Consider the following 26,570-nt stretch of genomic DNA (forward strand, 5'->3'; position numbering starts at 1 on the left):
CACTGGAGATGGGTGGATTGAGCATGGCTGGTGCCAAGGGATGGGAGGAGGAGTGTGGCCTTTCCTCACCCTCCATCCCGGCTCATGCACTGATTTATCTGCAAAGCTCTGGCTTAGTTTTAATGCCTGGGATTTGTTGGTGGTGCAGCTCGGGGCTGGAGCCTCATCAAAGGGAAGGCTGAGGCTGAACTGATCAAACATCTCATCCAGAGGAGCCCGTGAGCACAAACCCGGCCCTCAGCAGAGCTGGGAGCGTGAGCTGGGGCTTCCCTGCAGCTTCCCAACGCAGCCGCCGTGTCCAGGCAGACAGTGTCGCTCGGAGGCACTGGGATGCTTCCCAGGATGCTCATGCTGGGGTTGCCCAGTGCCAGCAGCGCCGGCAGGCCAGAGACCGGGCCTGGAGGAGGCATTTCCCCTGGAGCATCATCCCTGTCTCCACAGAGGGGAGGGTTCTGTGGAGTTCTGCGGATTTGCACAGACTTTGGCTCATTTTTGCACTGTTGGGCAGTTTCTCACTGCGTGTTACTGGCAGCTGCAGAGTCAGGGAGAGCTGCACAGCTGAGCATGGACTGGAACAGGCACGGCACAGCTGGGGGTTTATGGACAATCTCACTTTCTGCAGAGCAATGCAGCTGGGAGGGAGCATGGAACCAGGGAGTGGTTTGGGTTGAAGGGACCTTAAAGCTCCTCCAGCTCCACCCCCTGCCCCGCGCAGGGACACCTTCCACTAGAGCAGGTTGCTCCAAGCCCCTGTGTCCAACCTGGCCTTGAACACTGCCAGGGATGGGGCAGCCACAGCTTCTCTGGGCACCCTGTGCCAGCGCCTCAGCACCCTCACAGGGAAGAGCTTCTGCCTCAGAGCTCATCTCAATCTCCCCTCTGGCAGGTTAAAGCCATTCCCCTTGGCCTGTCCCTCCATCCCTTGGCCAAAGCCGCTCTCCAGCTTTCCTGGAGCCCCTTTAGGCACTGGAGCTGCTCTAAGGTGTCCCCTTCAGGAGCCTTCTCTTCTCCAGGCTGCCCCAGCCCAGCTCTCTCAGCCTGGCTCCAGAGCAGAGCTGCTCCAGCCCTCGCAGCAGCTCCGGGGCCTCCTCTGGCCTCGCTCCAGCAGCTCCACGTCCATCTGGTGCTGCTGCCCCAGAGCTGGATCAGGACTGCAGGGGGGGTCTCCCCAGAGCACAGCAGAGGGGCAGGATCCCCTCCCTGACCTGCTGCTCACGCTCTGGGGGTGCAGCCCAGCACACGGGGAGGTTCTGGGCTCAAGCACACACTGAAGCCGAGTCATGGGGAGCTTCTCCTCACCCAACACCCCAAGTCCTTCTCCTCAGGCTGCTCCATCCCATCTCCCCCAGCCTGTGTCTGTGCTGGGGATTGCCCCAACCCATGTGCAGGACCTTGCACTTGTCCTTGCTGAGCTCCATGAGTCGGGAATGCTTTGCCATGCGCCGTTCCCAAGCTTCAGGGCTCTGCAGTGTGTGAAGCTGGGGAGGGTATTCCTGTTTCAAGTCTTCCCGGGAGCTGGCTGCTCCCCAGTGCTCAACCTGGGAAGGATCTTCTCCCGCCTGTGTTCTGCTTGGAATGAGCATTTCATGCAGCTGCAGGCGAGCGGGAGGGGGGAATCGTGCCGGCACGCTCCGCTCCGGGTGCTGCAGCGGCTGGAATGGCTCCTCGGGGAGCAAACGTGGTTGTTCCGAGTGCAATGACCAGGAATTCGGGATCATTTCCTCTCCGTGCAGCTGGTTTCCTCCTCCTGATGCTTCCCCAAATGGCTCTGCCGGGCATTTCCATTGCCGGGCTGTGGCTCCAGGCTGCAGCTCCGGCACAGCCTGGCACAGCAAGGTCAGTCCTACCCCGGGGCTGCCCGCTGGGCTGGGCTCAGCCAGGCTGGGCTTGGCTGCAGGGCTCGGAGCTGCTGGATCCGATGGGAAGCAGCGCTGGGCCCCGCTGCTGCTGCAGGCTCCATTTGGGGCAGTGGTTGAGGCTCTGCAGGCTCCGTTCCTTGCAGCCTGGTGGCTTGGAGCATTCCCGGCACCACATCCCGGGCTCTTGCCATGCTTTTGAGGAGGGACTTGGATGAGGGGATGTGGGGGAAGGGCTCAGTGAAGGGCTCAGTGAAGCTGGAAGCAAACCAAGCTGGCTCCCGCATGCTATTCCCAACAACTCAACCCTTCCTGTGGCGGGACGCAGGGTGAGGTGGGGCTGAGCCAGCACATGCAGCCCTCAGGAAGGAAATTCCCAGGCCGGAGAGCAAACATGGTGCTGGATCTTTTCCCTTGGGTCCTGCAGACCCCGCTGCACCTCCTGCATCCCCTCACCCTGCCAGGAGTTGGAGCTCGACATGCAGAGCACGCAGGGATGCAGGACCTGCTGTCCAGGACCATCCTCCCTTGGGCATTTCTTAACTTCACTTGTAGCTGATGCCCTCACCCTCTGCTCTGCGCCAGGACCCTGCGTACGGGAGCATGGCACATAGAATCATGGAATCATGGAATCAACTGGGTTGGAAAAGAGTTTAAGATCATCCAGTCCAGCCATTCCCAGCAGTGCCAAGGCCACCACTAACCCACGGCACTGAGGCCTCGGCTACACGGGGTGTGAACACTTGCAGGGACGGTGACTCCAGCCCTGCCCTGGGCAGCCTGTTCCAATGCCTGAGCACCCTCTGGGGAAGGAATTGCTCCTCAGCTCCATCTAAACCTGCCCTGGGGCAGCTTGAGGCCGTTTCCTCTTGTCCCATCCCTTGTTCCTTGGGAGCAGAGACCAGCCCCTCCTGGCTCCATCCTGCTGTCAGGCAGTTGCAGAGAGCGAGAAGGTCCCCCCTGAGCCTTCTCTTCTCCAGACTAAACCCCCCCAGGTCCCTCAGCCGTTCCTCATCACACTTGTGCTCCAGGCCCTGCACCAGCTCCGGTGCCCTTCTCTGGCCCCGCTCCAGCACCTCAATGTCTCTCTTGCAGTGAGGGGCCCAGAACTGACACAGGATTCGAGGTGCAGCCTCACCAGTGCCCAGCACAGGGGGACAGTCCCTGCCCTGGCCCTGCTGCCACACTGGTGCTGAGCCAGGCCAGGATGCTGGTGGCTTATTGGCCAGGGGCAGCTTTCCAGCTGCTCTTCCCCAAGTCTGGAGCATTGCATGGGGTTGTGGTGGTCTACATGAGGGAACCAACACATCTAGAGCCTGCCAGTGTCCTGCACTGCGGCTGCAGAGCTTTCCTTAGGACATCTTCCCTGGGGCAGCACCCCAAGATTGGCCCCAGCACCAGGTTGGGGTGAACAGGATGCTTCATCCAGCGTGCATCCCCTCCTGTGGAGCTTTGCTTGATCCACAGGACCCCACATCTGCACCCACTGGGGTGCTGGGGATGGTTTCCCATCTTATAGGGGTGGCTTTGCCACCCTGGCGTGGCACAGCATGGCATGGCTGGCCGGGGGGCAGCAGCACAGCTCTGGGGCTTGGCATCAAGCCCCTAAACCCGGGTTCCTCCTGCATCAGCCATGCTGGAGGAGATGAGGGTGCAAACAGAGCCCACGTGTTCACTTCATGGTGGCATCAGCATCATCCCCGCTGCCCCTGGTTGCATCCCTGAGGAGGGGAGAGCAGGAATAGGGGAAGCTCAGGCTGTGGGACAGCCCCGGGTCCCTCCTGCAGCCCCTGCGGGTGCCGGGAGCGCCGGCGTGTGACGGTGTCACCGAGTGGGTGCAGGGTGGGTGCATATGGCAGGGGTGGGTGGCAGACCAGACTTCTCTGCTATACTTAGTGCCTGGAACGCCCGCGGATCTCCCAGCCCTGCGTCGTCACACACTCACAGGGACTATTTTTACCTCCCCTGCGAGCTCGTGCTGTGGGTCAGGGCTGTGAAAGGGAGATGGTTCCATCCTTCCCAATGCAGATGACAGGAGGGTGCTCCTGAAGTCCTGCCTGTGAGCGCCAGGCTGGCCCGTGAGCTGGGGAGCACGTGGTGGGACCACATCACTGAGACCCTGATGCCAGGCACCACATCTTTGGGACCATGATGCTGGGGACCACATCATTAGGACCATGATGCTGGAGACCATGTGCTAGGGACTGCATCATTGGGACCGTGATGGTATGTGGCCAGGGACCACATCACTGGGACGATGATGCTGGGGACCACGTGCTGGAGACCACATCATGAGGACCATGATGCTGGGTACCGCATCGCTGGGACCGTGACACTGGGGACCACATCACTGGGACCATGATGCTGGGACCACGTGCCAGTCACCCCACACTGGTGACCATGTCCCAGTCCCCACATGCCAGGGACACAGTGCTTGGCACCCTGGGCACTGTTCCTCCTCCTCTTCCTCCTCCTCCTTCTCTTCCTCCTCCAGCCATGGGGGGAGGTGGGTTTTGCCAGCGATGGCCCTGCACTTCCCAGGGGCCGTGTCCTCTCTTCACACCCTCGTGCCAGAGCCTCAGGCACAGGGCATGTGGGGACAGGGACACGGACGGACACCGCGGTGATGGGCGAGGGGCCAGTGGCAGTGCCGGAGCCGGGGTGGGTGGCACTGGCCGCGGTGGCTGCACAGAGGCTGCACAGAGGCGCAGCTCTCAGTGGTGCCGTTCTTCTCCCGGCTGGAGCTCCTCCCGGGAGCAGAGCTGGAGCAGTGATCTAATTCCCACTGACTGCAGCTGACCTTGGCAACCCGCCGATGGGCACCCCCCGTCCGCGCCCGCTGGCTCCGGGGGGGGAGCAGGAGCCCACTGCGGGTCCCATGGGTGCTGGGAGCCCAGGGGTGCTTTCCCTGCACCGTTGGGTGGCTGCGGATGGGTGCTGCTGGGCTCAGCACGGGCGCAGTGCGGCTCCGTGGGGTGGGTGTGAGAGTCCAAAGGGCAGCCCCAGAGCTGGTGCTGCTGCTCACGGTGTCCCCTGGGGGCTCTGCGCTGGGGGTCGGGGTCTGCCATGGCTGAAAGGGGTGAAAAGGGGCTGGGTTGGGATGTGCGGCTCCCGGAGCTGGGGTGTATGGCTGCGGAGGTGCCCACGGTGGGACTGGGGGTGCAGGAGGTGCCTGAGCTGGGGCTGGGGGTGCAGGAGGTGCAAGAGGCAGCCAAGATGGGACTGGGGGTGCAGGAGGTGCCTAAGTGGGGCTTGGGGTTTAGGAGGTGCCTGAGCTGGGATAGGGGGTACAGGAGGTGCCCAAGATGGAACTGGGGGTGCAGGAGGTGCCTGAGCCATTTTTGGGGGTGCAGGAGATGCAGGAGGTGCCCAAGTGGGGCTGAGGATGCAGGAAGTGCCTGAGCTGGGATTGGGGATGCAGAAGATGGAGTGGATGCCAAGTGGGGCTGGGGGTGCAGGAGGTGCCCTTGCTGTGGCTGGGGATCCTCTCCAGTGTTGATTTTCCACTGGTGGAAACTGATGAGCGTTATCCCTCCCAGAGCAAGCACAGGGGAACGGGAGCACCCCTGCATGCACCGAGCTGCCTGCCCAGCGCTTCCAGCCCCAGTGGCGTGGTGCTCCCAATGCTCCCAATGCTTCCAGCCCTGGCGCTGCCCGTGATCCCGGTGCTGCCGGTGTTTCCAGCCCTGGTGCTTCCAGTGCTCACAGCCCTGGACAAAGCCCTTCTGCTGCGGTGGGGCTAATGTGGCAGCACAGCTCCCTGATCCAATCCAGGGATCCAGCTGCACCACAAAGGCCTGGAGCAGGATGGAAATGCCGAGTGCTTGTAGTGGGCTCTGGGATGTGATGCCCGGGAGCTGCTGGTGGGGGCCACGGTGCTGGACCCTGAGTCCCATCTCCCCACGAGCATCTCTGTGTCCACCAGCTTATCCCGAGCGCTCCTGCAGCAGAAGGTGCAGTTATCCGTCGAGTTGGGACTTTGGTTCCAAAATGCCAAAGCATTTTCCAACCCGGCTTCTGCATCCCGCTGGATGATGCTGATGCCAACTGACAGCTGCGGAGCTGCACTTCCATCTACCTGCGGCTCCGCTGCCGGAGGCTGTAATGGGATTAGCCATGCACCAGAGCTGGCTGCAGCTCACCAGCATTCCCAGCATGAGCCAGGGTCCCCCCGGCAGCACAGTGCTGGTGCCAGGAACCTGGAATTGCAGCTTGTCCTCCCTGGGAGGCTCCTGATTTAATGTGCGTGGTCCTGGCGTGTCAGATGCTGCTTCACTGGTGGCACCACCAGCGCCAGCAACCAGTTGGCAAAGGGCTCCTTTACCAGGGCAGGGGGAGGATGCTGTCAGCAGGGATTTTGGGATAGGGGGAGGATTGGGGAGTCCCTGGGCTGGATGTTCTGACCCCATTCCCATCATGTCTTGCCCAGGTGAACGTGACAGTGGACTACATCCGACCGGCCAGCAGTGCCACCGAGACCGTGCCCGCCTTCTCCGAGCGCACGTGTGCCACCGTCTCCATCGGAGGAATGTAAGTGTGGCCCTGGGGAACCCGCAGCATTCCATGCGGATACCAGGGATGGAGGGTGGCTTATCCTCACTGCAGGGATGCGCAGGGCTGGTGGCCAGAGGTGGGATCCCATGGACCCCCAGCTCCAGCAGTTTGGGGGTACTGGGGAGCAGCGTAGCCGGTGGGATGCTTTGGAGCAACCATCGTCTCCTCTGTATGTCCCGGATGTCTCCTCTCCCATGGGACATCACCTCCCCATGATGTGGTGCAGCAGTGTGGGCTCTGCCAGAGCATCCGCCTCCCCATGCTTTGGTGGCTTTCCTCCCCGGAACACCGGGGTGCCAGCTTCCTCTGGCACATCCCAGTGGATACCTCATGCCGGCACGGTGCGCATCCGGGTGGCAGCAGCTTCCAGGAGCTGCATTGGGATGATTTGTCAGAGGCCGTTTGGTTTCTTTCTTCCTTTCCTGGTTTTTCCCTTCCCCGGAGCAGCTATTTTGGAAAGGACCCAAAGTGCTGCAGCGCTCGCTGCGCTTTTCCTTCCCCTGAATCCAAGCCCTGGCAATGCTGCGGAGTGCCGCGCTGCACGGGGGGGACGTGGCTCCGTGCTGCATGGGAAGCTGGAAAGCTCCCTAATTAAGGCACTCCTGGAATGACCTTTGGTGATGCTTAGCTCATGAATGGGTTTAATTTCCACTTCAGTGGCAATGGGGATCATAGAATCGTGGAATGGTTTGGGTTGGAAAGGACCTTAAGGTCATCCAATTCCAACCCCCCCTACTATGGGCGGGGATGCAGATCCAGCCAGGCCATGCTGCAGTGCTGTTCCTGGGATGAATCCATGGCAGTGGGAGCCTAAAGGGCGTTCCTGGATGGATACAAGGCACAGTGGATCCCAGCGGAGCAGCCCTGCTGCCTGCACCAGCTTTAAACCCACCCAGTTTATTCAGTGCTTTAACCACATCCGCACGGAGCTGATTCTCCAGCCGAGGGTGTCTCGCTGGATTTTGGGAAGGGACATCCCGGCTGCTGTGGTTTTGGGCCTGTTTGGAGGAAGATGAGGTCTTGGATCATCAGTGATGCCCAAGGAGGGGAATGTGCACTGCAAAACCCACCAGCCTCCCCCCACGCCAGCTCCCGGCATCACTTGTGCTGTGCCCAGTGCAGTGGAGGGGCCGGATTCCCCATCTCCGGAGCATCATTCCAGGCGCTGCCGCCTGCTCGCAGCATCTCCAGCTGCAAATTGCTTCCAAATAGCTCCCAAAACGCATCCCTATTTCAGGAGGAGCTCCGAGGTGAAGTTGGGGGTGAATTCTTTGTCATCATCAGGCAATGGAGGTCGCAGAAGCATCTCTATGGGGCACGGTGTGGGGCAGCCCCTTGCTCCCATCCGCCCACAGGGTCCTTTGGTGTAACAGAGCAGGGTCTGTGCCGAGCTGGGAAGAAAGCCTGGCTTGTCCTCCTGGCATCTGGGCTGGGCTGAGCCTGCTTGGAATGCTGAGCACGCCGGCAGCTCGCTGGGGTGGGCAGGACGCTAATCCCAGCCTGGCTGTGGAGCCTTCAGCCCCTGCTTGCTCTGTGCTGGTGCAGGCAGAGGTCCCGCGGCTCCTGCCTGCTCCGGCAGGTAACGGGGCCAGCATCAGCGGTGGCACCTCCCTGTCCCCAGGCAGGGCAGGGGGACAGTGTCCCCCCGTGGCGGTGGCCCCCAGCGCAGGGAGGGTTTGTAGAGGGCAGCTCCTGCCTCCAGCTCAAAGCACTGTGAGCATGAGGAGCTGGGGCACAAAGACAGCTTTCCCTGCCTGTATCCCTGCCTGGATCCCTGCCTGTATCCCTACTCATATCCCTGCCTGATCCCTGCCCGTATCCCTGCCTGTATCCCTGACTAATCCTTGCCTGTATCCCTACTCATATCCCTGCCTGATCCCTGCTCATATCCCTGCCTGTATCCCTGACTAATCCTTGCCTGTATCCCTGCCTATATCACTGCCTATGTCCCTGCCTGTATCCCTGACTAATCTTTGCCTGTATCCCCGCCTGTATCCCTGCCCATATCCCTGCCTATATCCCTGCCTGTATCCCTGCCTCTATCCCTGCCTGTATCCCTGACTAATCTTTGCCTGTATCCCCGCCTGTATCCCTGCCCATATCCCTGCCTATATCCCTGCCTGTATCCCTGCCTAATCTTTGCCTGTATCCCTGCCTCTATCCCTGCCTGTATCCCTGACTAATCTTTGCCTGTATCCCTGCCTAATCCCTGCCCGTATCCCTGCCTGGTCCCTGCCTGTATCCTTGCCCATATCCCTGCCCGATCCCCGGCTGCAGTGCCTGACGCAGTGCCTCCGAGCTGGCTGTCCTCGCTGGGTCCACGGTGCTTCTCCCTTCCCTCTCCCCGATGTTCTCAGCTTGATCCCTGGCTCAGGAACGCCGGTGCCTGCCCGGCTCTGCCCGAGGCCCGCGTGCCGCAGCCCTCCCCATCCCATTCCCGTGTGCCGGTGCCGTGTCAGCGTTTCCCAGCGCTGCTGCTCCCGGCTCGTGTTTTCCTGCTGAGCACAGGTAAGGTCAGAGGGTTGTGCTCAAGCTGTCACAACAAAGCTGTGCTGACACGGAAAACAGGGAGAAGGGATGGGGCTGGAGGAGAAAGCAGCTTCCAGGACATCCAGGGCCCTGCGGGCAGCTCCGGAGCCGCTCTGGGATGGCTCAACCCACCACGGGTGCTGGTGGGAGCACCCCGGGCATGATTAATGCGGAGACATCCACAGAGCAGTGCCAGGGGGACCCCGGGATGGTGGGGCCGTGACTGGTGGGAGAGGGAGCACGTGAGGGCTCCGGGTTCACACCAGCCTTTGCTCTTTGGGAAGCCTCTGGCATCCCACAGCATCCCATTGCATCCCGCAGCATCCTGCAGCATCCTAGAGCATCCCGTAGCATCCTGCACATCCCCTTGCATCCCATTGCATCCTGCAGCATCCCACAGCATCCCATAGCATCCTGAAGCATCCTGCAGCATCCTGCAGCATCCTGCTGCATCCCATAGCATCCCGTAGCATCCTGAAGCATCCTGCAGCATCCTGCTGCATCCCATAGCATCCCAATGTATCCTGCAGCATCCTACAGCATCCCATAGCATCCGGCAGCATCTCTCAGCGTCCCATAGCATCCTGAAACATCCCATAGCATCCCACAGCATCCCACAGGATCCTGCAGGATCCCACAGCATCCCGTAGCATCCTGCTGCAGGGTGCAAGAGGAACACCCACTGCAGGGTGCAGCATGATGGGCTCCTATTCCAGGGTGCAGGATAGGCACCAACCGCAGGGTGCAGGATGACGGGATCCCATTCCAGGGTGCAGGACATGCACCCACTGCAGGGTGCTGCATTTTGGAGCTAATCTGGCACCAACAGCATGTTTTGGTGCTGCCACCTCTGGCCCTGGCACATGGTCGTGTTGTGGGGCTGGTTTGGGCACTGCCAGGAGCAGTTGTGGGGGGGAAACGCTGCTTAAAAGCTTCTTTTGGGGAATTTTGGGGTGGAAAAGTAGGAAATGAGTTGGGAGGGGGGGAGCTGCAAACACCCATTTTCCACTCCCTTGTCCTTTAAGTGGGAAAATCCTGCATTTCATGGCCTAATAGGATTTTTTCCTGCAGCAAAGAGCTTTTCATCCGCGTTTCCATATTCCCAGACTTTAATCTGGGCTTAACTGGGGGATGCAGCTTCCCTGCATGCCGCAGCTCCAGCTCCGCTCCCAAAGTGCTCTGAGTTGGATCCAGGGGGAAGGGCTGCGGCTGCGCCTGTGCAGGGGCTGTGGGGAGAGGAGCAGGGAGCAGGATGATAAATTCTCCATCAGGGAATCTCTTCCTGAAGCTGTTATCCCAGCTCTCCTCTTCCTCATCCTCCTCCTGGCAGCAGCAGGAGGGTGCTTTGGGTGCAGTGTACCCATCACTGTGCTCCCGTTGCACTTCCCTGGGTGCCCAGCATCCCGTTGAGTGCCAGGATCAGCCCCTGTGGGCAGGGCTGGGAATTCTGAGCCTTAAAAGGTCTAGAATGGGAAAGAATTGGGGTCATCCCAGGATTTGCAGCTGGGGGGGGGTCTGGGTGCTGGCAGGGGCAGGCAGGAGCAGGATGATGGAATCCCACTGCAGGCTGCAGGATGATGGACATGGGGCTGCTCTTACTCCTCGTGTCTCTCTCCTCATCCCAAAATCCATCTTATGATCCCGACCTTCTGCCATGTGCTCCCATGCACCGGTGCTGAGCTCTGGGAAGCACCCAGCAAGCGATGGAGCCAGGACCCAGCCGGATCACGGGTGACAAGGAGGTGAATACCATTGCAAAGGAAAAGCTGGAGGACCACTTGTCCTGAGGGATGCTGCTGTCCCCAGGGACGCTCTGGCAGCCAAAAGCCATTGGATGCACGCTTCCCCTTCCACGTGGAAACGCAGCCTGGCTTCCCGGGGTGGAAAGCTGCAATCCCAGATTGGCTTCATCCCCGGAGCAGCCGGGATCCCAGGGGGCTGGAGCTGGGAAGCGGCTGCCAGCACTTTGCTGCTTGCAGCGGATCCATGCGCGCGGCGCGGTACCTGCGTGGGATGCGGTGCCAGGGCAAAGCTGGGCCCGTGCCCAGGAGCCGGGGAGGAATTTGCAGCCGGAGCCTCTGGAAAAGGACCAAATCTCGCTGGTGCTTCGCAAGCTGCTCCCTCCTACGGGGAGGAGGTGGCTGCCACCAGCCTGAGCCCCGGAGCTGGGCCACTGCCGGTGCCTGGCTGAGGCTTGGAAAAGCTCGGTGCATGTCCTGGCGCTGGCAGGGAGCCGGCAGGGATCCGGCTGGGATCCGGCGGGGCGGCTGGGAGCGCTGGGACTTGGAGTTAAGCCACTCACAGCCTTAAATGTGCAACCGCGTGCTGCTGTCCCCGATCCACCCGGTTTCGGTGCAGTGCGGCCAGACCTGGCGGGGGGGGATTTCATAGGATCCTGGAATGGTTTGTGTTGGAAGGAACCTTAAAACTCCTCCAATTCCAGCCCCCTGCCATGGGCAGGGACACCTTCCACTAGAGCAGGTTGCTCCAAGCCCCTGTGTCCAACCTGGCCTTGAACACTGCCAGGGATGGGGCAGCCACAGCTTCTCTGGGAAAAGTCTGTGCCAGCGCCTCAGCACCCTCACAGGGAAGAGCTTCTGCCTCAGAGCTCATCTCAGTCTCCCCTCTGGCAGGTTAAAGCCATTCCCCTTGGCCTGTCCCTCCATCCCTTGTCCAAAGCCCCTCTCCAGGTTTCCTGGAGCCCCTTTAGGCACTGGAGCTGCTCTAAGGTCTCCCCAGAGCGCAGCAGAGGGGCAGGATCCCCTCCCTGAGCTGCTGCTCACGCTCTGGGGGTGCAGCCCAGCACACGGGGGGGTTCTGGGCTCAAGCACACACTGAAGCCGGGTCATGGGGAGCTTCTCCTCACCCAACACCCCAAGTCCTTCTCCTCAGGCTGCTCCATCCCATCTCCCCCAGCCTGTGTCTGTGCTCATCCTTCCAGAATTTAGCCACGTTTCCCAAATAAAGTGCCACCCACATCACTCCGGGTGAGGAGGATGAGGGGTGGATGAAGGGGCAGATCCTGGTGCTTCCACTGCCCTCTCTACGTTTCTCCCTGTTTGGATGCTTGGCTAATCCTCTCCAAAACTGGGATTTGTTTCCTTCCTATTGGGCTCGGCCGGTGCTGTGGCTGCAGAGGGGTTTGAACATCAGGTTTTTAATGATCCCTCCCTGATCCCGGTATCCTGGGATTTAAATGGCTTCCCTCTGACCGGTGGAAGTGATGAAAACTGATATCATGCATGTTGGATGCTTATGGAGTCTGGAGCCAGGAATAGCTGCTTATCCACTGGGAGCAGAGGAGATTGAAGCGCTGGGGGATGGGGCAGGGGTGGGCATGGACACTGGGATGGGAGCGGGATGCGGATGGCATGGGAGAGGGATGCAGCTGGATGCAGGTTGGGATGCGGCAGGATGGGGAGCGGGATGAAGTTGTGATGGAATGCAAGTGGACGGGGAGCAGGCTGTGGCTGGATGCAGAGCAGGACGCGGCTGGATTGGGAGAGAGATGCTGCTGGGATGGGGAGCAGGATGAAGTTGTGATGGGGAGCAGGATGCAGCTGGGATGAGAGCAGGATGAACTGGGATGGGATCAGGATGTTGCTGGATGGGGAGCAGGATGCAGCTGGATGGGGAGCAGGATGAAGTTGTGATGGAGAGCAGGATGTGGTTGGAATGGGAGCAGGGTGAATCTGTGATGGGGAGTGGGTTGAAGCTGTGATGGGAGTGGGATGCAGCTGGGATGGGAGTGAGATGTGGCTGGAATGGGGACGGGGATGCAGCTGGGATGGGGACAGGGATGTGGCTGGAATACGGAGCAGGATGCGGCTCTGATGGAGAGCAGGGTGCGGCTGGGATGAGGAGGGGAACGTGGCTGTATGGAGAGTGGAATGCAGCTGGGATGGGAGCAGGATGAAGCTGGGATTTGGAGTGGGATGAAGCTGGGATGGGGAGCGTGGCTGGATGGAGACGGGGATGTGGCTGGTGCCTGGTGCTGGGGCTGTGCAGGATCCCAGCCTGGCTGCTTGGAGCAGGGAAACTGAGGCATCCCGACACCGCAGCGTCCCTGTGGCCACCCAGCACCTCCCATTTGCTCCCAGTCCCCACCAGCCATGGGAACATCCCCTCTTGCAGAGCCCGTTGGGTGCTGAACGTTCCCTATGCACATCCCGAGCCCGTCGCAGCTCCTTTAGGACCCGGCAGCGCGGTGGGAGCGAACGCTGGCAATTTTCCTTGTCTTATAAAAGCCATAACCATGATATTGCTGGATAAATGAAGCCATCAAACGAGGTGGCAACAGGATTACAACACTTCATGAGTGCTGGGGGCAGAATAAAACGGTCCCTTCAGCGAGCAGACGGAGCACTTGTAGCACAATTGCTTCCTGATGCTTCCCATGGTGGGTTTTAATCTCCTTTTGCTCTTCCCAGAGCCCGCCCCGCTTGCTTCTTTCCCCGGAATGGGGCTTGGATGGGGATGGAGCTGCCTCATCTGAAGGATGCAAACTTGGGGGGGGTTGATGGGATCCCCATCCCTGATCCAGTGTGAGAATGGGAATCCCATCAGGGCTGGGGAGCTGCTGCCTGTTCCCGAGCCCCGGACGGGGACGTGGGACACAAGGGGTGTCCCATGCCCGTGCTAAGGTGGGATGTGATGGGAAGGAGCCCACCACATTGCAGTGGGGAATGTGCTGCTCCAGGGATGCAGCAGCAGCTCCTTGATATGGGAATGGGATGGAGATGGCATTTCTGGGTGCAGCACCCCCAGCCTACCAATAGCTTTTGGTGGGCAGGAGCCCACCAGGCACCTCTTGCAGATCTGCCCATCTTTGCCTCTTTCCTCCAAGTCATGGAATAATAGAATCATGGAATGGTTTGTGTTGGAAGGGACCTTAAAGCTCACCCAGTTCCAACCCCTGCCATGGGCAGGGACACCTTCCACTAGAGCAGGTTGCTCCAAGCCCCTGTGTCCAACCTGGCCTTGAACACTGCCAGGGATGGGGCAGCCACAGCTTCTCTGGGAAAAGTCTGTGCCAGCGCCTCAGCACCCTCACAGGGAAGAGCTTCCTTATATCCAACCTAAATCTCCCCTGTTTCAGTTTGAATCCATTCCCCCTTCTCCTATCCCTACAGTCCCTCATGAGTAGCCTGTAGTCACCCCCTTAGTGGGTTGGCATCCCACAGCTCATCCCTGTCGGGGTCACCTCTGCCCCATTGCATCCACCAAGGTGCTGGGGATCTGGAGATGGAACCTCACACCCAACCCCAAACCTTGACATCGCCATTGAGGTCAGACCGTGGTCCTGGGGTGATGCCACCAGCCCTGTGCTCACCTCCCCCTTCCACAACCTCCTGTTCATTCCCAAAATAGCTGTAGGTGCTTATTCCTGGTTGCTTGGCATTTACCACTGCAGCTCCTCCTGCTGCAGCTTATTCCCTCATTTACAAACCTTGCAGCTTTGCTTTTCTTCCCCCTGCTCCGAGGCGAGACCTATTTTCAGCTCCCGGTGATGACTTTCCCCTTCCCCCTCTCCTGGCAGGGGGATGCTCCCGGCGCTTCCGAACGGATCAGCTTCCCCCTTATCCATATCATATCTATTTATATAGATGCTCTTCTCTTTTTTATAAGCAGTGAATTAGTGGTCCATGCCCTGCCTGTGTAATTGGAGGAGAATTACAGATGTGCTCAGCCAAGGGGAATGTGGGGGTTTGTCTCAAGCAGCACAGGGTAATAGCAGCCGATTTATGGTGGTGCCTCTTGGCGGCCGGCCCCGAGCTTGGTGGCATCACCCACCTCCCCTCTCTGATGGGGGCTTATGGGAAGCAAGAGGAAGGTGCAAGCAAGGAGGAGGTTCCCATGGCTCCAGAAGTGATGATCCATTTGGATTTGGGGAGTGGGAAGGGGGATTTGGGATGCTGCTTCTGCACACTCACATAGGGACCACTTGGATGTGCCCAGTGAATGTCAGATGTTGCTCCCAGCACCTTCCCCGGGTCAGTGGTGTGAAATGGGACGGGGTTTCTCCTGTTCCACCCCCCCAACAGGTCTGATCCTCACTCAGGCGTCAGGGTCCAGTGTGATGCACAGGGTCCAGCTATGGTGGGTGCTGGGGCAGATGGAATCATAGAATCACAGAAGGGTTTGTGTTGGAAGGGACCTTAAAGCTCCTCCAGCTCCAACCCCTGCCCCGGGCAGGGGCACCTTCCACTAGAGCAGGTTGCTCCAAGCCCCTGTGTCCAACCTGGCCTTGAACACTGCCAGGGATGGGAACCCCCCAGGTTCTCCTCAGGCTGCTCCATCCCATCTCCCCCAGCCTGTGTTTGTGCTGGGAATTGCCGCAGCCCAGGGGCAGGACCTTGCCCATGTTGAGCTCCATGAGGTTCACATGGTCCCACCTCTCCAGCTCCCTCTGGACCCATCCCTTCCCCACGGCTGCCCCCCAGCTCTGGTGCTGAGCCCCGGCTCTCCTCTCTTGCAGCAACATCGCGGAAGCGCTGGTGAGCAAAGGCCTGGCCACCGTCATCCGCTACCGGCAAGACGACGACCAAAGATCCTCTCACTATGACGAGCTCCTGCCAGCCGAGGCGCGGTGAGTGCCGGGGCTGGGCTGGTGGCTCCCCCCGGCGCTGGGGTGCCCGTGTCTCACAGGGAGGTGCAGAGCTGTACCATGTCCATCACATCCCATATTGCCCCATCCCCATGCCATGCCGTCCCATCCCCATCCCCTGCCGTCCTGTCCCATCCTCATCCTCACCCCCATGCCGTGTCATGCCATGCTATCCTATTCCCATGGCATCCCATCCCCATTTCATCCCATCCTATCCCCATTCCATCCCATCCCCATTCCATCTTCATCCCCATCCTCATCCCCATGTCATGCCATGCCATGGTATGCCATACCATGCTATCCCATCCCCACCCCATTCCCATGCCACCCCATCTGTATCTCATCCCATCCCATCCTCATCCTCATCCCCATCCCCATCCCCATGCCATGCTATGCCATGCCATGCTATCCAATCCCCATCCCACCCCTGTACCCATCCCATCCCCATCGCCACCCCATCCCCACATTATCCCTGTCCATCCATCTATCCCCACTGCTGTGGATGGCTTCCCTGTCTGCATCCCTCCTGGTTGTGATGAGCATCCTTTCCCCTCCTGGCTCCCCCAGGATCCAGACCCCCCCCTTAACCCTCCCAACATCCAAATGAATCCCAGTCTGCCCATTCCCACCACCCAGCCTCCTCCATGCCTCCGGCACGGTGCTGGTGCCGCAGACGGGGGCCCTGGCGCGCCGTGACTCAGTGGCAAACTGCGTGGTGGGTTTTCCATATTAATGCCAGAGCTGCCGGGAGGGAGGTTGTTGGGAATCTCACGGCTCATTGCCTGCATCATGCCAGGGTTCAAGGGGCCCTACTCTGCTCCTGGGGGGTGCTGAGCCCAGCAAAACACTGCCGCAGCTCTTCCTGCCCCAGCCTGGCTGCTGGAGGAGGGATAATTGCATTAGACCCTGTGACGTCCGAGCTGATCCAAAGGGATCGAGACACATTCCAGCCTCTTGTAATTAGGTTGAGGTTGTCGTGGGGAGAAAAATGCGTGTGGCTGCTTCCTGCATCCTCTGCGGGGGCAGCAGAAGTGCTGATGCAGGCAGGGCCGTGCTGCCTGCCCTGTCCTCTGCAGCTGCAGGAGCAGCAAGGGCTGCTGCCTGCCCTGCCTTCACTGCCTGCCCTGCCTGCCCTGCCCTGCCCTGCCTGCCCTGCCCTGCCTGCCCTGCCTGCCCTGCCTGCCCTGCCCTGCCCTGCCCTGCCTGCCCTGCCTGCCCTGCCCTGCCTGCCCTGCCCTGCCTGCCCTGCCTGCCCTGCCTGCCCTGCCTGCCCTGCCCTGCCTGCCCTGCCCTGCCCTGCCCTGCCCTGCCTGCCCTGCCCTGCCTGCCCTGCCTGCCCTGCCTGCCCTGCCCTGCCTGCCCTGCCTGCCCTGCCTGCCCTGCCCTGCCTGCCCTGCCTGCCCTGCCCTGCCTGCCCTGCCCTGCCTGCCCTGCCTGCCCTGCCCTGCCTGCCCTGCCCTGCCTGCCCTGCCTTCACTGCCCTGCCTGCCCTGCCCTGCCCTGCCCTGCCTGCCCTGCCCTGCCCGCCCTGCCCTGCCCTGCCCTGCCTGCCCTGCCCTGCCCTGCCCTGCCCTGCCCTGCCTGCCCTGCCCTGCCCTGCCCTGCCTTCACTGCCCTGCCTGCCCTGCCCTGCCTGCCCTGCCTGCCCTGCCCTGCCTGCCCTGCCCTGCCCTGCCCTGCCTGCCCTGCCTGCCCTGCCCTGCCTTCACTGCCCTGCCTGCCCTGCCCTGCCCTGCCCTGCCCTGCCCTGCCCGCCCTGCCCTGCCCTGCCCTGCCCTGCCCTGCCCTGCCTGCCCTGCCCTGCCTGCCCTGCCCTGCCCTGCCCTGCCCTGCCCTGCCTGCCCTGCCCTGCCCGCCCTGCCCTGCCCTGCCCTGCCTGCCCTGCCCTGCCCTGCCCTGCCCTGCCCTGCCTGCCCTGCCCTGCCCTGCCCTGCCTTCACTGCCCTGCCTGCCCTGCCCTGCCTGCCCTGCCTGCCCTGCCCTGCCTGCCCTGCCCTGCCCTGCCCTGCCTGCCCTGCCTGCCCTGCCCTGCCTTCACTGCCCTGCCTGCCCTGCCCTGCCCTGCCCTGCCCTGCCCTGCCCGCCCTGCCCTGCCCTGCCCTGCCCTGCCCTGCCTGCCCTGCCCTGCCTGCCCTGCCTGCCCTGCCCTGCCCTGCCCTGCCCTGCCCTGCCTGCCCTGCCCTGCCTGCCCTGCCCTGCCCTGCCCTGCCCTGCCCTGCCTGCCCTGCCCTGGCCTGCCCTGCCCTGCCCTGCCCTGCCCTGCCCTGCCTGCCCTGCCCTGCCCTGCCCTGCCTGCCCTGCCCTGCCCTGCCCTGCCTGCCCTGCCTGCCCTGCCCTGCCTGCCCTGCCTGCCCTGCCCTGCCCTGCCTGCACTGTGTGGCTGTGCAGGGATGTGCTGGAGCAGGTTGGGTTGGTGCCACAGCTGGATGGTGCGGGGGTGGGAGCAAAGGGGAAAGTCCCATCTTGCCGAGTCACTGTCATGGGTTTGGTGCTCCAGATGTGTGTGCTCCAGATGTGGGTGCTCCAGATGTGCACAGTTGAGGCTGCATGGTCCAGGCATGTGTGATCCAGCTTTGTATGGTCAGCTGTGCACAGTCTGGGCATGGATGGTCTGGATGTACATGATCCAGATGTGCATGCTCCAGCTGTGTATGGTGCAGGTTGCATGGTCAAGGTGTGCACCATCCAGGCATGCACGGTCCAAGTGTCCATGGGCCAGGACCTGCTGTGCATGGTCCAGGCATGCATGATCGAGGTTGTATGGTCAAGGTTGCGCATTCAAGTGTGCACAATCCAGGTGTGCAAAGTCCAAGTGCACATGGTCCAGCTGTGCGTGGTCCAGGCACACATGATCCAGCTGTGCACGGTCCAGGCATGCACAGTCCAGATGCGCACAGTTCAGATGAACACAGTCTAGGCATGTATGGTCCAGACATGTGTTGTCCAGCTGTGCATGGTCCAGCTGTGCAGAGATAAGATTGCATGGTCCCAGTGTGCACAGTCCAGGCATGTGTGATCCATCTTTGCATGGTCCAGCTGTGCATGATCCAGCAGTGCATGGTCCTGGGTGTGCGACCCAGCTTTGCATGGTCCAGGCATGCACATTCCATCTCCCCACAGGAGGTGGTCCATTTGCAGCCCAGTGCTCTCTGCACCAGAGCTGGGTCCCTGCCCCATATCTCCGCACCAAGAGCAGAGTCATAGAATCCCAGACTGGTTTTGGTTGAAGGGACCTTAAAGCTCCTCCAGCTCCAACCCCTGCCCCGGGCAGGGACACCTTCCACTAGAGCAGGTTGCTCCAAGCCCCTGTGTCCAACCTGGCCTTGAACACTGCCAGGGATGGGGCAGCCACAGCTTCTCATCCTTCATCCCATCCTCCCCAATGGCTGCAGTGGCAATGGGACCCCTTCCCTCTCCCAGCTCATGTCCCCTCCTCTGAGCTGCCACCCACCCTGTGTCCCCCCCACTCTCCCGTGTCCCCGTGGGCGCTGCCTGGCTCCGGTGGTGGGATCTCGGCTCCTCCTCGGCAGCAGCTTTGGCAGGAGCTGGTGGAGCCGCGCCGGCAGCCGGGGAGAGCAGCTTTGAGGGGGCTGCAGCGTGGTTCCTGCCGGCGCCGCCGTGCAAGACTGTGCTCAGTTCTGCTGTGAGCCTCGCCTCCGGGCGGGAACGGGGAGACATGGGCTCCGGGAGCTCCCTCTTCCCGCTCCACAGCCCCTCGTGGCTGGGATCGGCGGCCGGCGCCGTGCTCGGGGCCTCATTGTGCCTTTTAGGAAGTGGATGTGACTGGAATTAAATCAGCAGCTCCCGGGTGGAGCCAGGCACCAGGATACACAAGGCTGGATGCGGTGGATGGAGCCTGCACACACGCTCTGGGTGCGGGGAGGGTTTGAGATTGGATGGCCCAAACATAGGGGTGCTCAGATGTCCCTGAACATGGGAATACTTGGATGTCCCTGAACACAGGGATGCTCAGATGTCCCTGGCCGTGGAGATGCTCAGATGTTCCCAATATGGGGATGCTCAGATGTCCCCAAATATGAGGATGCTCAGATGTCCTGACCATGGGGCTGCAGTTCAAAATCCCTTTGACATTCCCAGCTCCTTGGACCGAGCCACCTGCTCCATAGGGTGTTTTAGGAAGGGGGTGATTCATTTTCCCATCCCACCAGGTTCTCCTGGAGCGGGTGCCTGTCCCTTCTGCATCTCCCAGCATCACTTCCCATCCAGGGGCTGCTCCAGCACCATGTGCCAATGCCCTGCCAGCATCCCTGCTGCCCCAGCCTTCCAGGGAAAGAGGCCTTTTCCTATATCCCCATGGCAATCCCATGCATGGGGTGGCCTTATCCTGCAGGGAACCATCTCCCACATCCCTGCAGGGATGCGGCACAGGGATGCGACTCCCTGCCTGCCCTTGCAGTGTGGCACTTAGTTAACTTTGTCTTTCTTCTTATCCTGGGGAAAGAACTAATTTCCTGGTGGAAAAAAAGCTATTTCTGACCAAGCCATTTGTCCCTGGGCGTGAAGGAGCATCTCAAAGGAGGGTGAGGGAGAAGGAAGAAATCCCTCTGCTGATTGCACAGGTTGGCTTCTCCAGGAGCAGCTCCTGGAATGATGCAGCTCAGCAAATCGATTGCTCTACAAAGGCACAAGAGGGGCTTTGAATTCCTCCCCTTGTGTTTTGATGATCATCACGGTCCAACCTGAACAAATTCCTGCCTCTCGCCTGCGAGTTGCTATTAGGGAGGCTTGGAAAGGAGGAGATTCAGTTCCAGCTTATGCAGGAGAATGAGGACCGGCAGCAACCTGCTCTAGTGGAAGGTGTCCCTGCCCATGGCAGGGGGCTGGGACTGGAGGAGCTTTAAGGTCCCTTCCAACACAAACCAGTCTGGGGTTCTACAATCCAGCACCAGGTCTGATGCACCGTCTTGTTTTTCATCCATGAGATGCCTTCCATGGGTGATATTCCATGATTGATGCTCCTGATCATCTCTGTATTATTTTATCCTGGAAGGAAATTACTTCCTTTCCAATTGGAGTGTTTGCCCCTGTTTTGCATTGAAAACACTTTGTGTGATGAAGCACTGAAACAAACAGGTCTTAATTTTGCACCTTCCTGTTGATCCCTTCCATTGCGTGTGGAACAAAGCCATTTAATTTGGGAATGGGGACAAGAGGTCCCTTTGATCAGGCTCATGCTGGGCTCGGGTGAGGTGCCAAAGGCTGGTAATTGGGATTAGAGGCTAACGAGCTGGATGGTCTCTCCATGGATGGAGGCAACACCAACCTGGAGGTGCTTCCAGCCACTCGGTGGGTGCTGATGGCCGCTGCCACCTCTCTTTTGCAGGGCCATCAAGAACGGCAAAGGGCTGCACAGCAAGAAGGAGGTGCCCATTCACCGGGTGGCCGACATCTCTGGGGTAAGGAGCTTGTCGTGTTGGTGGGATGGGGTGTGTGGGGAGGTGCTGGGTGATGGTGCTTGTCATAGCCCATGGTTCTGCTCATTCCACGTGGGATGTGCTCTGCCAGGGGAGCCAGGACACTGGACTGGGTGTAGGGCAGCTCATTCTCCACCACCACCAGGGCTGGTGGTCCTCCATATGCCACTGCAGAAGCTGATTGTCACCCTCCAGCACATCCTGAAAGGGGGAGATGAGATTTTTCCTGGGGTTCCTCTTCTCTGGGGGGCATTGGGGATGTCTCAGCATGTGCCTCATGCTGGTGTCACCCCAATATTGGGAATGAAGGGGAACCCATGGTGCTGTGCTGGATACGTTCATAAACCAGCAGAGTGAGGCTGTGTGCGTGTCTCCATCCTGGGCTTGATGCCCCAACTGATTGCACAGCCTTGAGCAATCCTTGTCCTTCAGGGGATGGAGCTCTGTCCTGAGCACCCCAATTCCTGCCTAGACCAGCCTCTGCCCTGCTTTTAACCATAGAACCATGGAATGGTTTGTGTTGGAAGGGAGCTTAAAGCTCCTCCAGCTCCAACCCCTGCCCCGGGCAGGGACACCTTCCACTAGAGCAGGTTGCTCCAAGCCCCTGTGTCCAACCTGGCCTTGAACACTGCCAGGGATGGGGCAGCCACAGCTTCTCTGGGAAAAGTCTGTGCCAGCGCCTCAGCACCCTCACAGGGAAGAGCTTCTGCCTCAGAGCTCATCTCAATCTCCCCTCTGGCAGGACCCCCAAGTCCTTCTCCTCAAGCTGCTCCATCCCATCTCCCCCAGCCTGTGTTTGGGGTTGTCCCAGCCCATGAGCAGGACCTTGCCCTTGTCCTTGTTGATCTCCATGAGGTTCACATCACTTCCCAGGGCTGGATCTCTCACCACCATGTGTGTGTCGTGCCCGGGAGGGTTTGTTTGTAGCAGATGTGCAGTTGGGGAGTTCATACAACACTTGTAGGTGCAACCTGCACGCAGGGAGCAGCCCCGCTCGCTGGTGTTAACCACTCAGGGCTATGCAAATCCAACCCAGGAGCTGCTAATGAGGGCTACAATTAGCAGTAATCACTGTACAGTCCTGATTTGATTAGATTAAGGAAACAAAGAGCTGGGAGGCGAGGAGTGCACGGGCCATCCCCAGCTGGGAAGAGTCGGATCCATGCCCACATCCTGTATCCTGCATCCCTCCGGCACGGAGCAGGCGAGGCCAATCCATGCACTGCCCCCATCCCATGGGATACTGGGGTGTTGATGGGTTCCTGCACATCAAGGGAGGTGGTTGGTGACCCCAAAACACTGCACCCCCCACCCTGACCCCCATTTTTCCCCCATCCAGGACACCCAGAAGGCGAAGCAGTTCCTGCCCTTCCTGCAGCGCGCCGGCCGCTCCGAGGCCGTGGTGGAATATGTCTTCAGTGGCTCCAGGCTGAAGCTCTTCATGCCAAAGGAAACCTGCCTCATCACCTTCCTCCTCGCAGGTGAGCCCCCGACCGTGCCCGCCGTGCTGGGGGGGTCCTCACCCCGCTGGGCGCAGGGTCCGCGGTCACCCCATGGGGCTGCGGTGAAGTCAATGCTGGGGCTGACAACAGGTCAACCTCGGGGGGGTTAATGGGGCTGGAGGGCACCAAGTGGAGATGACCAGAGGGTTCCGTGGCTGCTCCATCCCTGGCAGGGTTCAAGGCTGGGTTGGACAGGACTTGGAGCAACCTGGTCCGGTGGAAGGTGTCCCTGGAGGTTGGAATTAGGTGGTGTTTAAGGTCCCTTCCTACCAAACCACTCTGGGATTCCATGATTCTAAGACCCTGGGGATGATGGAGATACCAGCGGATGCTCCACTCTGGCTGCATCACCCCATGGGAGGAGGGTGCTCATCCCTGTGTGCACCAAACAGTCATTTTAGTAGGTCCTACAAAAACCAGAAGGATTCCCCCCCCACCCAGTCCTACTGGTGGTGCCTGTTTCAACCAAGGCTTTGCCTTGGAGCCGATCCTGGAAGGAGCATCACGACCCCGGGTGTTTGAAGGTGTTGCAGTGGGTCACAATGATGGTGACCTGTGACACCGGGATGGGGAAGCCCATTCCCAAGCTCTGGCACTGCCGGATGCCTCGATGGGGGCGGATTTGGGGCGGCTCCTCTCTTGCTCCTGTTTCTATGGCAATGAGGGTGTCTAAATGATGACCCCGCACACGGATCGTTCACAGCTCCGTTATGAACAATTCCATAAGCGTAAAAATAGAGCCTGGAAGGGGGATAAGACCACGGAGGTTCCCCTCAGCAGCAGCTCCTGCTGCTCCCACTGAAGGAATATCCATAGAGCGACCTGGAATCCCACCCGTGACCGTCACCATCACCAGCCCGGAGCAATGCTCGCGCCGCAGCCGGTCGGATCATTCCCGGGCTGGCTCCTGCCGTGTGGGAATCGTGTCCTAAACCTGTCCTTCTCCTTGTGCTTGTGCATATAAATAGTGACACAGCCTTATTTATAATTAACCATTCCTAAAGTCAGCTGCGAGCGACGGAGGGAAGGAGCCTCCCCCCTCCTGCGCCAGAGACGGTCGGATTTGGAGGCGATAGAACTCCCACGTGCTCGGGAGGAGGAATTCAGGGATCCTGAAATACTTCTGCTTCCAAAGGCTGCCGCTGGGGCTGGGCTGGGGGAATCCTGACGGCTCCTCCGAGTGCTCCCTGGGGCGGGAGCAGCATCCCGCTGGATCCGGCATGGGGAGCCGGCACGCTCGGTGATGCTCTTCCTGGATTCCAGGCCCTGCGTTCAGTTGGGGTGGGATTTGCTCCGTTCCCAGTGGTTGAGTGGCCATTTGATGGGAGCTGGGAAGGAGCAGTCGCAGATCCCGGTGCTGCCGACTTCAACCGTCCTCTTCCTCCCCAGTGGGGTGCTCGTGGTGCATCTCCTGTGGAGACCCTGGATCCCATGGGACCGGCATCAGCAGCAGATGAATCCCCTTTCCGTGGTGGGATGAACAAGCTCCTGCTGTTCCTCCCCGGGTACCAGTGATTAAATACATTGGTGTCCACGGATCCTGATGGATCCTGGTGATTCCAGGAGGCTCTGGCTCGGCCTCTCCGCTTAGTCGGATGTTTTTAAAGGCAAGGGGAGGGCAGCCTGGAATTGGATGGCTCCAGGGAATGCGCTCGCTGCGAGTTATATTTAATCCCTGTTGCTGTGGAGACCGACTGGCTGTCGCCCGCTCCCAGGGGCTGATTTGCTCCCAAAAGTTCCCAAAGTGGGGATAAAACCTCCCCAGGCCAGGCTGCCTGCGGAGAGCCTGGGGGTGGCATCGCACAGGGCATCCTGCATGGCACAGGGCATCCTGCATGGCACAGGGCATCCTGCATTGCATGGGATCATCCTGCATGGCACAGGGCATCCTGCATTGCGTGGGATCATCCTGCATTGCATGGGATCCTTATGCATTGCTCAGGAGCATCCTGCATTCCTCAGGAGCATCCCGTGTTGCACAGGAGCATCCTCCAATGCACATGAGTATCCTGTCTTGCACTGGATCATCTTGCATTGCTCGGGAGCATCCTACATTGTCCAGGCTCATCCCATGTTGTGTAGGAACATCCTCTATTGCACAGGAGCATCCCGAGTTGCACAGGATCATCCTGCATTGCATAGAATCATCCTGCATCACACAGGAGCATCCTGCATTGCACCAAGTCATTCTGCATTGCTCAGGAGCATCCTGGATTGTGCAGGAGCATCCCATGTTGCACAGGAGCATCCTGGGTTGCAGGATCATCCTGCATTACACAGGGATATCCCACATTGCACAGGAGCATCCTGCATTGCTCAGGACCATCCTGAGTTGCACATCCCAGCAGCACAGCATGCTGAGCTGCACTAATGATGCTGCTGGAGTCACTTCTCAGGTGCTGGATCAAACCATCCCGCTCCCTTCCGAGCCCCCTTATCGGCTCCCGTTCCTGCTCCCATTCCCGCTCCCGTTCCCGCTCCCCCCAGCGCTCCTCCGGGAAGTCCTGCCCCAGCTGAGGCTCTAATCAAGCTGCTCACGTTAATTACAGGCTAGAAAGGCAGGTAACTGCCAACGAGCACGGCAGACGACACCCCCCATCCGCCTTCCCCTGCCACGGACCCCGCGCAGCCGCTGCTGTGGGTATTCCCGGGATGTGGCTGATTCCTCCCTTCCGGCATGGCCGGTACCACTGAGCTCAGTGCATCGGCCCCGTCCCCTCCTCATCCTCGTGGTCCCACCCCAGTGGCACCAAACTCCGAGGCAGGAGCCCGGCATCCTGTGGGTGCAGCCCTGGGGGGGTCAGGGTGGCCTCTTCCTGCGGGATGCAGGTTCTGCAGCAGTTCTTGGAGCAGCTCTGCCTCTAATGAACCCCGTGCTCCACAGGGTCCCTCACTTGCTCCTTTCTCCATGGTCCTGTTCCATGGGGATCCCTGCTTCATGGGGATCCTTTGTCTATGGTCCTGCTCCATGGTCCTTGCCCCATATTCCTGCTCTGTGCAGGTCCCTGCTCCATGGTCCATGCTCTGTGGTCTTGCTCCATTCAGGTCCCAGTTCCATGGGGGTCCCTGTTCTATGGGGGTCCCTACTTCATGGTCCTGTTTCATGGCAGTCCCTGCTCCATGGGGGTCCTTTCTCCAGGGTCCCGCTCTGTGTGGGTTCATGCTCTGTGGTCCTGCTTCATTCAGGTCCCTGCTTCATGTGGGGCCCTGCTCCATGGGGGCCCTGCTCCATGACACCCCCCTTGGTACTACCAGAGCATCCCCCAAGCCTCCATCCCTCCTCCCTGCCTCTGCTCACTCCCAGCAGCTGCATTTTGGGGTGACCCCTTGGCTCCCCCTGCTCCCATCCAGCATTAGCCCCAACACAGCACCCATGTCCTGGGTGGGGGAACTGAGGGCTCCTACCCCGGAGCACCCACTGCAAGCACTGGTGAAAGTCCTCGATGGAACAGGGAGTCCCATCATAGGGAGTCCTATTTTGGGACCATTTGGGGGTCCCAGCATGGAGGGGTTCCTGATGCTCCTTAGAGCATCACCAGGATGGCTGGTGCCTCCCAAACCCTCCTCTGATGCCATCACCCATCGCTTAGAGCCAGCAATATGATGAATATCCGTGGTTTATGACTGCCTTTTATATGTATCTATATCAAATGTAAATGAGCATCATCAAGAGAAGACAGGTCTTTTGGAAATGTGACTTCAGGAATGCTCCCAAGGGAGCCTCATCCCGTCTTTCCAGCTAAAATATATACATTGGAGAGCTATAAATATGTGCAAATAGCGAGGAGCTGATTCCATCCCGGGTACCACTTCCCCAGAAAGACTCTGCACAGCCTGATGCTGACACGGAGCTGTGTGGTGGGATTGGCACAGCGGAGGGAAGGAATGGATCCAGAGGGACCTGGAGAGGTGGGAATTTGTGAACCTGATGGAGCTCAACGAGGGCAAAGTCCTGCACATGGGACGGAGGAATTCCAAGGACAAACAAAAGCTGGGAGAGATGGGATGGAGCAGCCTGAGGAGAAGGACTTGGGGATTCCCATCCCTGGCAGTGTTCAAGGCCAGGTTGGACACAGGGGCTTGGAGC

The 26,570-nt window shown here is 60.0% G+C and overlaps 1 protein-coding gene across 1 annotated transcript in view; it reads left to right on the forward strand.

Moving 5' to 3' along the window:
• Positions 1 to 26,570, forward strand: part of SND1 (staphylococcal nuclease and tudor domain containing 1) — a 104,019-nt gene that overhangs the window by 52,987 nt on the left and 24,462 nt on the right. Inside the window, exons 12-15 of the mRNA XM_030472073.2 lie at positions 6,286 to 6,386; positions 15,418 to 15,528; positions 20,891 to 20,963; positions 22,321 to 22,462. Of these exons, the coding sequence (XP_030327933.1) occupies positions 6,286 to 6,386; positions 15,418 to 15,528; positions 20,891 to 20,963; positions 22,321 to 22,462 (427 nt within the window). The remainder of the gene's footprint in view (positions 1 to 6,285; positions 6,387 to 15,417; positions 15,529 to 20,890; positions 20,964 to 22,320; positions 22,463 to 26,570) is intronic.

Source organism: Strigops habroptila, chromosome 3, assembly GCF_004027225.2.
Source record: "Strigops habroptila isolate Jane chromosome 3, bStrHab1.2.pri, whole genome shotgun sequence".
Taxonomy (NCBI): domain Eukaryota; kingdom Metazoa; phylum Chordata; class Aves; order Psittaciformes; family Psittacidae; genus Strigops; species Strigops habroptila.